Source organism: Otolemur garnettii, unplaced genomic scaffold, assembly GCF_000181295.1.
Source record: "Otolemur garnettii isolate 467f Iridium unplaced genomic scaffold, OtoGar3 scaffold00001, whole genome shotgun sequence".
NCBI lineage: Eukaryota > Metazoa > Chordata > Mammalia > Primates > Galagidae > Otolemur > Otolemur garnettii.
In genome coordinates, this window is record NW_003852396.1 from 60,547,598 (window position 1) to 60,560,689 (window position 13,092).

A 13,092-nucleotide genomic window follows, 5' to 3' on the forward strand; every position below is an offset into this window, starting at 1 on the left:
CAAGGAATCCTAGAATAAATGGCGATGGGACCTCTTCATTGCTTCTCTTCAGCACCATTCCAGTTAGTTCTAATTCATTTCAGACACACAGAAATGTGTGTTCCTGTTGAAGACTTTTTTTTTCTTTAAGACAGAGTCTACCTCTGCCGCCCAGCCTGGAGTGCAGTGGCCTCATCATAGCTCACAGCAACCTCAAATTCCTGGACGCAAGTGATCATACTGCCTCAGCCGCCCAAGTAGCTGGGATTACAGGTGCACACCACCATGCCCAGCTAATTTTGTCTGGTTTTTGTTAGATATGGGGTCTCACTCTTGCGCAGGCTGGTCTTGAACTCCTGGCCACAAGTGACCCTCCAGCCTCAGCCTCTCAAAGTCCAGGAATTATAGGCTCAAGCCACCATGCCCAGCTTGTTGAAGACTTTTGAGTAGAAAATCTCTGGGCTTTTAAGATTAACTTCTGCTCATTCAGTCACTGAGTATTTGTTAATATCCTACTATGTGCCACTCTGGGATGTAGCAGGAAACAAGTCAAAACCCCAGCTTTATATTCCGGTTTATATATTTGGGTCGTGGGAACAAACACCAAGTGCAAAGATGCAGGGCCCAAGGTCAGGAGTGCTGTGGAGAGGAATAACATGGGCAAGGTTGTGCAGAGTGATAGGAGCTGCGCTCAGTAGGTTGGCCAGGGTTGCATTCTCTAGAGAGGTGACTTTTCAGCAGAGACCTAAAATGAGAGAGCCAGGCTTCCCTGTCCCCATGGGAAGGGCATTCTGGGCAGAAGAGACAGCAAGTGAAAGGCCCCAGAGGAAGATCCGTGCTTAGAGAGCTCAGAGAACATCAGGGAGACCCCAGTGGCGTGAATCTTCTTGGTAAAGGGTCTCAGCTTGGACTCCTTCCTCTTCTTCACTCCCACATCTAATTTATCAGCCAGTCCTGTCCATTCTCTTCTAAAATGTATCTTGAACTTACCGACATCTTCTTTGTCTCTGCAGCCACCCTGATCTAAGGCCCTGGCAACTCTTCATGCCTGGATTACTGCAGGAGCCTCCTCACTGACCTCTCATAAATTCTAATGACTTTTCTTCCCTGCTTAACATTCTTCAGTAGTTTCCCATTGCCCTTTCAAAACAGTCCAACCTTCTTACCATGCCTTTTCGACCCACATGATCTGGCCTCTGCTTGCCCCTCTGGCCCCATCTCCTGACAACTGGGGCTTCAGCCAGAAGGTCCGTGTATCAGTTTGCTAGGGCACAATCTGGGTGGCTTAAACAACAGACATTTATTTTCTGCAGTTCTATAAGCCAGAAGTCCTAGGTCAAGGTGTTGGCAGGGTGGGTTCCTTCCGAGGGCAGGAGAGAACCATCTGTTCCGGGCCTCTCTCTCCTTGGCTTATATAGTATGTCCCAAAGGTTGCCATACCTAGGGAAAATGGGAAATTACAGCTAAATGTACCTTTATTTATGAAAGTCATTATAAAATTTCACAAAAAGATAGATAACATATAGAGAATATTTTATAAATACTTTGTAAAATGTTGTGAGGAATATTTTATTTATTTATTTATTTATTTTATTTTATTGCAGTTTTGGCTGGGGCTGGGCTCGAATCCACCACCCCTGGTGAATGGGGCCGGTGCCCTACTCCTTGAACCACAGGTGCCGCCCAAAATGTTGTAATGAGTATTTTATAAATAAAAGTCATTTAGCTACAGTTTCCCATTTTCCCTCTGTATGGTGACCTCTGGGACACCCGATAGATGGCCTTGTCTTCCGTATCTTCACGTGGTCTTCCCTTAGGACATGTCTGTGTCCAGATTCCCTCTTCTTAGGATGTTAATCAAATTGGTTTAAGGGCCCACTCTATAGACTTCCTTTTAACTCAGTTACCTCTGTAAAGACCCTATCTCCAAATACATAGTCACATTCTGAGATACTGCGAGTTAGGACTTCAACATAAAAATTTTGAGGGGGACACACTTTATCCCATAATGATTCTTTCTCGAGTACCATAAGCTCTCTCCCACCTCAGGGCTTCTTCATAAGCTTATTGATGATAGTCACACGGCCAACCCCTTCTCTTCCTCCAGAGGTCAAAAAATGTCACTTCCTCTTCGAAACCTTCCCTGACCATCCCCATCAAGCTGGCTATGTTGCCCCAACCCATGTGGTTTCTTTCATTACAGCAAAATCAATATATGATAAAACAGATCAGTAGTGTACAATTTGATGAACTCTGACCAATGTGTATACCCTTGTAACTTTCAGCCCAGTCAAAACACAGAACATTTTTATCACCCTCAGAAATTCCTTCCCTGGTCCTTTCAGTCAGTCTTCACTTGCCCCCCATAGATAACCACTCCTCTGAAACCTGTCACCCTAATACGTTCGCCCGTCCTTGAACTTCCTATACATGCAATGATTCAGCACGTGCTTTTTTTGTGTCCAACTTTTCACTCCAGATTCATCCGTATTGTTGCAAGTATCACCGGTTTATTCTTCTTCCTTACTGAGCCCTATTCCATCGTAGAAGTATAAGACTACTTGGTTACTCATCATTAGTGTTGAACATTGGGGTTGTTTTCAATTTAGAGCTAATATGGGAAAAAAACCTATTTTTATGAAAGTATTTTGTGAACATATGTTTATTTATCTTGGATAAGTATGTAGGAGTAGAATTTCTGGGTCCTGGGGTGGGTATATGTTTAATTTTTTAAAAACCTATAGTCAGATTTTCAAAGAATATGCACTTTTTCCCCTCCCACCAGAGAAGTATGATAGCTCTAACTCTACACTTCAACCTCACCAACGTTTCTTGATCTGAATTTTTTTGGTTTTAGCCATTCCACTAAAGGTGTAATGGTTTCCCTTTTAGTGCTAACGATGCTGACGACCTTTCCACATGTTTATTGGCCATTTATGTCTCTTCTTTTGTGAAGGTGTCTTTTCAAGCCCTTTGCCCAATTTTTAAGCAGAGTTGTTGACCTTTTTGTTACTCATTTTTAGGAATTATTTATGTAGTCTGGATATAAAATCTTAATATTTTCTCCTGGTCAGTAGCTCCCCTTTTCACTAGTTGTCTGATACGACACTCATTTAAATTTTGATTATGACCTAAAACTGCAGAATGTGCCCAGGACAAGGGACTAGGACTAAATTGTGTTGGAATATTTTTTAGAAAGAAGATCCCTGGGGTTCCCAGTAGGGCTTTCCATGGTGTTTCAAAGAGAAGTTAAAGTCACATGGGTACTTAGCCACTCATGGGCCATCCTTGATACATGGGACTGGTTTGCTCTTTTGTAAAAACTGCAAGGCTCGGCGCCTATGGCTCAAGTGGCTAAGGCACCAGCCACATACACCTAAGGTAATAGGTTCGAATTCAGCCCAGGCCCACCAAACAACAATGACGGCTGCAACCAAAAAAAAAAAATAGCTGGGCGTTGTGGCAGGCGCCTGTAGTCCCAGCTACTTGGGAGGCTGAGGCAAGAGAATCGCTTGAGTCCAGGAGTTGGAGGTTGTTGTGAGCTGTGATGCCATGGCACTCTACCCAGGGTGACAACTTGAGGCTTTGTCTCAAAAAAAAAAAAAAAGAAAAGAAAAGAAAAAACTGCAGATGCTGCTTTATCTAGAGTCCATGATGAAGTGCAGGACCAGCAACCCATGTGTTCAGGTGTGGAGAAGGAATGGCTTTAATGTCTCCTGAATACTGTGACTTTGCTGCTGAGTTATGATAAGCCATAACCCTCTAAAACCTTAAATATGTGTATATCCTCTAACCCAGTAATTCTGTTTCTAGAAATATAACCTAAGGATAAATTCATGATTACGTGCAAAGTTCTAATCACAAGGATACTCATTCCAGCTTTATGTATATAGTAAGATATTAGAAACCACTTAAAATAGTGGGCGGTTAAATATACAGTAGTCTAAAACCTCCATATATTAGAGTGTTATGATATCATTAAAGTTATTCCCTATAAATACATATATTTTTTGGCAGGCATTTACTTATAATATTGTTGGATTAAAAGGTTTCACAGATATCATATAGTACAATTTTTTTAATTTTTACATATGTACATCTATGTACATAGGTAAATGTGTATGTTCTCTTTATAAAATCATGACCCAGACAGTTTGGTCTAAGAAAGCATCTAAGTCTAAAGAACTAAGCTAACAAAAGTCATTTTAAAATACCACTAACCCCTTATTCATACTTTTCATATCTTATCATGTGAAGGCACATGTATCGTGCCCAATGTTACTATTTAAATATCCTCATTTCCTCTCCCATTCACATGCCGTAGCTGCTTCTGCACCTCTCGAAAATCTCGCTACAAAATCCTGCAGCCCACACCGCTCCTGCTTCTCATTGCCTGTCCTTACGCCTTAGGCCCCATCTCACACACACACACACACACACACACACACACACACAGAGTCTGAGACAAAGGGTGGCCTTCCTTAGAAGGGGAGGAGGAGGGAAATTGACTTGGGTGGAACCCCAGCCACACACACACACACACACACACACACAGAGTCTATGAGACAAAGGGTGGCCTTCCTTAGAAGGGGAGGAGGAGGGAAATTGACTTGGGTGGAACCCGAGCCAACATTCTCATAATGGCCTGGGGTGGGAGGAGGGTGTGGGCAAAGCTCCCGCCCACCTAATCTGCATCCTATTCCCTATGCATAGAGAACATCCAGAAGGACGGGCATAAGGGGCAAAATGTTAAACTGTAGTTACTTCTGGCTGTAGGATTAGAGTAGATTTTAATTCGCTTCCTTCTGCTTATCTGTGCTTGCTAATTTCCTACCAAGAACAGACATTCCTTGATTAATTATTTCAGAATTTTTATTGAAGTCTATCTTGATTAATTTATAAAAATAGCTTTTTAAAAAATAGCTCCCAGTGCTTTTCAAGAGCATGAAGTCAGAGAAACAAGTATGGTACTTTCCAAGTGAAAGAGGTTTAAAAATATATTCTCTGTCCCAGATATGGCCCCGACCTTGTACCCAAACCAACCATCAGCCTACACTGGGTGATTTGTCTGTGCTCCTCTCTCTCACTTTCTGTCAAATAAAAGCAAAAGGCATTTTCAGAAATATGCAAGTGAGGGAAAAGGGTTCAGGGCAAGTTAAGGTGCACACATGGTATCCCTTGTCTGAAAATGGGCACAGCTCCAGGTCCCACGTGGAAAAGCCAGTATAGGGCAGGGGCTTCACAGGTCCTCACGTAGACTTGAAAGCACCTGCTTTGTTAAGTTCTTTCACTTAGGCAATTACTAACTTCAGCTCTGAGCTGGGATCTGGATTGGGAGCTATGAATACAATAATTAATAAGATACTCGACCCTCAAGGATCACCTAGTCTATGGGAGGAGGCAGCTTGTCACAACAACAACAATTTCAGCTATCACTTATTAAATACTTACGTGCCAGATGTTCTTCTAAGAGTTTCATATTTATATATTGATGTTTCCATCCTTACAGTAATCTCTGAGGTAGATGATTTCAATAATTATTTTATCTTCTGTTCTCCTGATCACAGAAATCTATCTGACCCTCTGTCAGAGCCCACAAGTGTGGTACAGTAATGGGTCAATATTTAATGTGTATAGTGAATTAGAGATTGAGTGCTGGAATCAAACTTTCTGGGTTCAAATCCCAGCTCCACCAGTTATGGACAGCATCTTTGTTCAGTGCCTCGTTGGTAAAAAGAAAATAATCATTGTTGTTACCTTATAGGTTATTGCAAGGATGAAAAGGGTCAGTATGGGTAAAGCACTTAGAACAGTGCCTCGCATGTAAACTATTAATAAATGTTAGCTGCTATTGTTGTTGTTGCTGTGGTTGTTGTTTGTCTCTTCCTGTAGACCGGGTACTATCTTTGAGACCTTTGACCTTTGACTTTGAGACCTGGGTACTATCTTATTCTTGTATGCACAACCCCCAATCCAGGGCATGCTACAGGGTTGAAACCAGCAATTGTTGGCTAAGCTAAAGAACAAACTTATCATTACTCTATGTTGCAGAGGATGGAGAGAGATTTCTCTACATGAGTAGATATCAAGGTCCCCCAAGGATGATGATAATAGGAGAAAAATGGCACCTCCTAGGGCAGATCAAGTCCAAGAAACAGTAAATATCAGATCCACCCCAGGGCTCTTGGGGCAGTGGGAAGGTAGACAGATGTGGCTTTGAAGTATACAGTGGCCCTGTGTAAGGCACAACTATAAATTTATATAAAGATCAACCAGGATAGCTAGAAATGCCCCGCACAGCTTGGGGGTGGGAAAAATCATAGCTTAGCACACCCCAGTGCCATGAATCTCCCACCTGGGTATAGTTTGACATTAAGCGTCCCTTATGAATTAGGGAGACTTGGGATGTAGAAAGGGCTATGTGGGGGTAGCAATCAGCAGTGACAGGAAATTCATGCAAGAGGCAGTGAGGTGCTTACAGGCTGCTCAGGACAGGAGCTGAGAGGGCAAGTCTCTGCCACTGTCCACCACTTTGAGTAAGTAACTCAACCACTCTGGCCTCAACTTCCTTATCTGTAAAATGGAGCTTGAATTAAATAGTCTCCTACAGTCCCTTCAGTCTGTGAAATTCAGTTCAGAATGTTCTGTGCACTGTGAAATTTCTATCAGGAGTTTTATTCACTCCTAGAAGACATTGCCAGGCAAAATCTCAACAGGCAAATCTACCAGCCTTCAGGGAGCACACGTCCCAGACAGTGACCTCAAGCCTTTCCCTGAAGAGCCCACGTGGGTCTCCTAACCCAGAGTTTGAGGGCTTGCACTCAGGCATGAAATGCCTTTGAGTTCTTGCTTATTATCACAAAGGTAATTTTACCTCCTCCACCATAATCTAGCCTTGTTTGTTTTAATATAAAAATAGTACAGCATTTAAAATTACTTACTGTTGGTGGCACCTATGGCTCAGTGGGTAGGGCACCAGCCCCATATACCAAGGGTGGCAGGTTAAAACCTGGCCCCGGCCAAACTGCAACAAAAAAATAGCTGGGCATTGTGGTGGGTACCTATAGTCCCAGCTACTCAGGAGGCTGAGGCAAGAGGATCACCTAAGCCCAAGAATTTGAGGTTGCTGTGAGCTGTGCTGCCACAGCACTCTATCAAGGATGACAAAGGAGACTCTGTCTCTCTTTTTTTTTTTTGTATTAAATAATAACTATGTACATTAATGCACTTCTGGGGTACAGTGTGGGGTTTTCATATACAATTTGAAATATTTTCATCAAACTGGTTAACATAGCCTACATGCCATTTTCTTAGTTATTGTGTTGAGACAATCATATTCTACTCTTAGAAAGATTCACTTGTACCCTTGTAAGATAAACCATAGAAGTGATCCCTCCAATCACCCTCCCTCTACCCATTCTCCCCCCTTCTCCCTTCCTCCTCCCCGTATACTTAGGCTGTTATTAGGTTTTAGATTTCATATGAAAGCTATAAATTAATTTCATAATAGAGTGTGTACATGGGATACTTTTTCTTCCATTCCTGTGACACTTTGCTAAGAAGAACATTTTCCAGCTCCATCCATGTGAACATGAAGAACGTAAAGTCTCCATCTTTCTTTACGGCTACATAGTATTCCATGGTGTACATATACCACAGTTTGTTAATCCATTCATGGATCAATGGGCACTTGGGCTTCTTCCATGACCTGGCAATTATGAATTGGGCTGCAATAAACATTCTGATACAAATATTTTTGTTGTAATGTGATTTTTGGTCTTCTGAGTATATACCTAATAAAGGAATTAAGGATCAAATGGCAGGTCTATTTTTAGTTCTCTAAGTGTTCTCCAGATGTCTTTCCAAAAGGGACGTATTAGTTTACATTCCCACCAGCAGTGTAGAAGTGTTCCCTTTTCTCCACATCCACACCAGCATCTCTGGTTTTGGGATTTTGTGATATGAGCTGATCTTACTGGAGTGAGGTGATATCTCCAAGTAGTTTTGATTTGCATTTCTCTGATGATTAAGGATGGTGAACATTTTTTCATATATCTGTAGGCTGTGCGCCGATCTTCTTTAGAGAAATTTCTCTTCAAGTCCCTTGCCCACCCAGAGATGGGATCACTTGTTCTCTTCTTGCTAATACATTTGAGTTCTCTATGGATTCTGGTTATTAAACCTTTGTCAGAGACATAACCTGCAAAAATCTTTTCCCATTCTGAGGGTTGTCTGCTTGCCTTACTTACTCTGTTCTTGGCTGTGCAGAAGCTCTTTAGTTTGATCAGGTCCCAATAGTGTATTTTTGATGTTGCTTCAATTGCCCGGGGTGTCCTCCTCATAAAATATTCGCCCAGGCCGATTTCTTCAAGTGTTTTCCCTACACTTTCTTCTAGTATTTTTATGGTTTCATGTCTTAAGTTTAAATCTTTAATCCAGTGAGAGTCTATCTTAGTTAATGGTGAAAGGTGTGGGTCCAGTTTCAGTCTTCTACAGGTTGCCAGCCAGTTTGCCCAGCACCATTTGTTAAATAGGGAATCTTTTCCCCACTCAATGTTTTTAATTGGCTTGTCAAAGATCAGGTAACAGTAAGTAGCTGGATTCATCTGTTGGCTCTCTATTCTGTTCCATACATCTACCTTTCTATTTTTGTGCCAGTACCATGCTGTTTTGATCACTATGGATTTATAGTATAATCTGAGGTCTGGTACCATGATTCCTCCTGCTTTGTTTTTATTCCTGAGTAATGTCTTGGCTATTCGAGGTTTTTTCTGATTCCATATATTATTTTTTCAAGATCTTTAAAATATGACAGTGGAGCTTTAATGGGGATTGCTAAAATTATATATTGCTTTGGGTAGTATGGACATTTTAACAATGTTGATTCTTCCCATCCATGAGCATGGTATGTTTTTCGAGACTCTGTTTCTTAAAAAAAAAAAAAATTACTTACTATTGATGTTTGTTGATAAGTCTAGACTTGAAGGCTGATAGAGAACCTCACTTCAGATATTGAACTACATAGCTAAGTCCTAACCCTGGATGATAAAATTATAGGAAATATCCATTTTTTTGGTACTTTCTGTATTTTTGCGTTCTTCTCTAATGAGGATCTATTAATTGGATGCTAAAGAAAAGTAAACACATTTTTAAAAACACTAAATATAACATAGTTCTGACCCTCATGTACAGTATTTAAGGAGAAAAGGACTTTATGTTTTCTTTTTTTTTAGACAGAATCTCACATTGTTGCCCTTGGTAGAGTACCGTGGCATCAGAGCTCACAGCAACCTCAAATTCTTGGACTTAGGCGATTCTCTTGTCTCAGCCTCCCAAGTAGCTGAGACTACAGGCACCTGACACAATGCCCGGCTATTTTTAGAGACAGGTCTTGCTCTTCCTCAGGCTGGTCTCGAACTCCTGAGCTCAGACAATCCACCTACCTCGGCCTCCCAAAGTGGTAGGAATACGGGTGTGAGCCCCCGCACCCAGTGGACTTCCCTTTATGTATGAGTCCCTTGATGACATTTTCCTGCTGTGTTTATTTCTTTTTTTTTAATCTATTTTTATTTTTTCCAAATTAATAGGAGGTTACAGATTTTTAGTTTACAATGTTCTCACTTCCAAAGTAAAGTTCAAGTAATAGAAGAGCCCTTCGCCCAGGGGGTGTACTGAATACCGTTGCCTTGTGCACATTAGACGAGATCCTGCCAAACGCTCTCCCTCCTCCCTCCAGACACCCTCTGGCCCATACATCTAGGTGCTCTATAATAGTAATTATATGAAAAATATGTGCAGTTGAATGCATAAAAGTAGTGATGATTATGATGATGACAACAACTATAATTATTGTGTTTTTACCTGTGCTACCGTTCTAAAATCTTTAGAACATTTAAGTGCATTTAATCCTTACAAAACCCTTTCAGGCAGTATTATCCTCATTTTGCAGATGAGAAAACTGAAACATTGAAAAGTTAAAGTAACTTTCTTGGCTGGAATGTCTTTAACACCCAGTCTTTTATCTTTTCTGTGCACCTTTTAGGTTCCGCTTGCTGTGGCAATGCAGCAACCTGCCAGTGTCACCCTAGCAGTGTCTCATCTCTTATCTTGTACATTCTTGCATGTTGAGACTTGTGCATACGCCAGACTGGTGGAAGTAGCTCCCACAGTCTCCCACCTAACAGTGGTGGAGAAGCCTCTGAGCAAAAGCAGACTCTTACTTAGCAAGCATTTGTTAGCAGGCGAGCAAAAGGTGTCCGTACAGCCTGCTTGGGAAGCTGATGAAGTCCTGGCTCTTTACTAGGGCTGAAGCTGCTCCCTAAATGAAAGGTTTGATGGAGAAAGGCAGAGGAACATTCTAGATCAGTGGATCTCAAACTTGAGCAGGCATTAGAATCTCATGGAGGGTTTATTAAAACATAGATTGCTGGGTCCCACACCCAGAACTTCTGGTTGAGTGTGCACCACACTGGGACATCAGCCATCTACATGTAAGCAGGATTTTGTTACTCTCTCTGGCAACTGGCATCAGGCAGCCAGCAATTCCCTAATCAATGACTGGACACAGGACCACTTAGAGAGTTAGTCTAACAGGCATGGCCAGCCTGCAGCCTCTGGGCCACATGAGGACGTTATGATATGAGGACTTTTTGGCTTATCTGTGGTATCAGACGTCCCAAAAATTATGTGTGCCCCCCCCCTTTTTTTGAAGTTCTTTGGCCCAGGGCCAGATTTGAACTCACCACCTCTGGCATATGGGGCTGGCACCCTATTCCTTAGAGCCACAGGCGCTGTTTGTGGCTCTTTTTTTTGTTCATCAGCTTTCATTAGTGTTCTCATAGATAATGTATGGCCCCAGACAGCTCTTCTTCCTCCACTGTGGTACAGAGAAGCCAAAAGGTTGGCCACCCTTGGGTCTAGAGCGCCATCCATCTGGGTATAGGCTACAGCACGCTTACAGATTGTTATACCCACAGGCATAAGGGTGAAGAATGTCTCTAAAAGATTTTAGAAAATGCCATTAATGTCATCGATGAAAACCAGTTCTCATGACTACTCTGCTAATTAGCCAAGGCTGTGTCATTGGTTCAACTATAGGCGACTGAACGCACAACAATGGCTAGAGTATGGCCTTCGTGATAGAATGCCAGTTGTAGTGTGACTTCCTAGAAATGGCCCATAGCACAGATGCATAGTAACACCTGTCTGGAGTAAACATTTTAGAGTAAATTACAGACCACCTTAACGGGAAGGAAAGTTAATTAACCGATCCATGGGCTTTGTTTCATCCCACAGACTGAGCCTGAAATCATAGAGGAAACCAACGTGGACAGAGTACACGAGCCCCGGGGCTATACCAGGTCTCGGCAGGTGAAAGGCCACTCAGAGACGTCCACGCTGAGCTCCCAGCCCTCCATTGACGAGGTCAGGCAGCAGATGCACATGCTGCTGGAGGAAGCCTTCAGCCTGGCGTCTGCGGGCCACGCGGGCCAGAACCGGCACCAGGAAGCCTACGGCTCAGCCCAGCACCTGCCCTACTCAGAGGTGGTGACCAGCGCTCCCGGGACCATGACGCGGCCCAGGGCTGGGGTACAGTGGGTGCCGACCTACCGCCCAGAAATGTATCAGTATAGTCTGCCCCGGCCGGTAAGTCATCCTTCCCACCCACTTACAGGGCTTGCTAGTGATAAGCTGCTTTGGGATTTGGAGATAAACTTGGCTGGCCTCTCATCCTGTCTCCACCCATGATCTAAAGCCTAAGCCTTTTACTCCTAGTGGGCAAAACACACAAGAAGCCCTAAGAACAGCCATAATTATACTTCAGAATGAATTTCCTTTCCTATTTAATATATTTTAGTGGCTTGGTGCCTATGGTTCAGTGGTTAGGGTACCAGCCACATACACCAAGGCTGGTGGGTTTGAACCTGGCTTGGGGCCTGCTAAACAACAATGACAACTACAACAAAAAAATAGCTGGGCGTTGTGGCAGGCGCCTATAGTCTCAGCTACTTGGGAGGCTGAGGTAAGAGAATCTCTTAAGCCCAAAAGTTTGAGGTTGCTGTGAGCTGTGACAGTACAGCACTCTACTGAGGGTGATATAGTGAGACTCTGTCTCCTATATATATATTTTGGGGGGGGGGAATGAATTTCCTTTTCTACTCTCCCTGCTGTAAAGGACTAACTTAATTCTTCATGGACTGGTGATTTTCTGTCCTCTCAAGTGTGAAACTGATTTTAAATGTTAAAAGGCATGGTAGAGCTACATGTTAAGGAGTTGTGTATCCTGGTGGTTAGAAGTGTGGGCTTTGAGCCAGGTGGCTTGACTTTGAATCCCAGCTCTGCTGCGTAGAGGCTGTCAGAATCAGAATGGAGTCACTTGTGTTCATAAAAAATAAAAATTTTTAAAAAAAGTTTTTCTTTTAAACCTGATAGATCTGGGGAAAGTCATGAAGGGAGGGTTTTCATGCATAAATGCCTAATAACAAGAACTATTAGAAAAGACTCTGCAAAAGTTACAACCTTGCACAAAAGCCATTGTAACCTTGCACAAAAAAATACTTCTGTGAGGACATCTGCCTAGCAACTGCCTCCTAACCTTGGACTGGCGCCACCCCTTGTTATTGATCCTTTTAACCAAGGATAATTATCTCAAAACAATTATGTAATCCTCCTCCTTTTCCCTTTAAAAACATTGTCTTTCTTTATCTCCCTGAATATGCAGTTTACCATGGCATATGTATTCATTACAATGGCCGTTAAGGAGTAAATATAATTTTTTAGGGGAACCTCCCTCTCTCTCACTCTTTCTTTCTTCTGTTGTTTAAGTTAGCAGACACTGGCTTTATAACTTGAGGAATTCCTCTAAATTCTCCATAAGTGAAAATAAGTAAGAAAAATAGCCTACTCTCCAGCGTTGTTGTAAGGGTTAAATGAGTTTCTGCATATTGGGTACCAGAATGCCAGGTACATAGTCCATGCCGTGGAAGCATAGTCATGATCATTTCATTAAGTAGTAATTGCACCATCCATATCTGAGAAAGCAGCCAATGACTAAAAGCTCCCCTGATTTACATAACAGTTTTATTTTTTTTTATTTTATTTATTTTTTTTTTT

The 13,092-nt window shown here is 42.3% G+C and overlaps 1 protein-coding gene across 1 annotated transcript in view; it reads left to right on the forward strand.

Annotated features, from left to right (window-relative positions):
- KIAA1549L (KIAA1549 like) overlaps positions 1 to 13,092 on the forward strand; it is a 280,933-nt gene that overhangs the window by 247,090 nt on the left and 20,751 nt on the right. Inside the window, exon 17 of the mRNA XM_023510070.1 lies at positions 11,275 to 11,625. Coding sequence (XP_023365838.1) covers positions 11,275 to 11,625 — 351 coding nt within the window. The remainder of the gene's footprint in view (positions 1 to 11,274; positions 11,626 to 13,092) is intronic.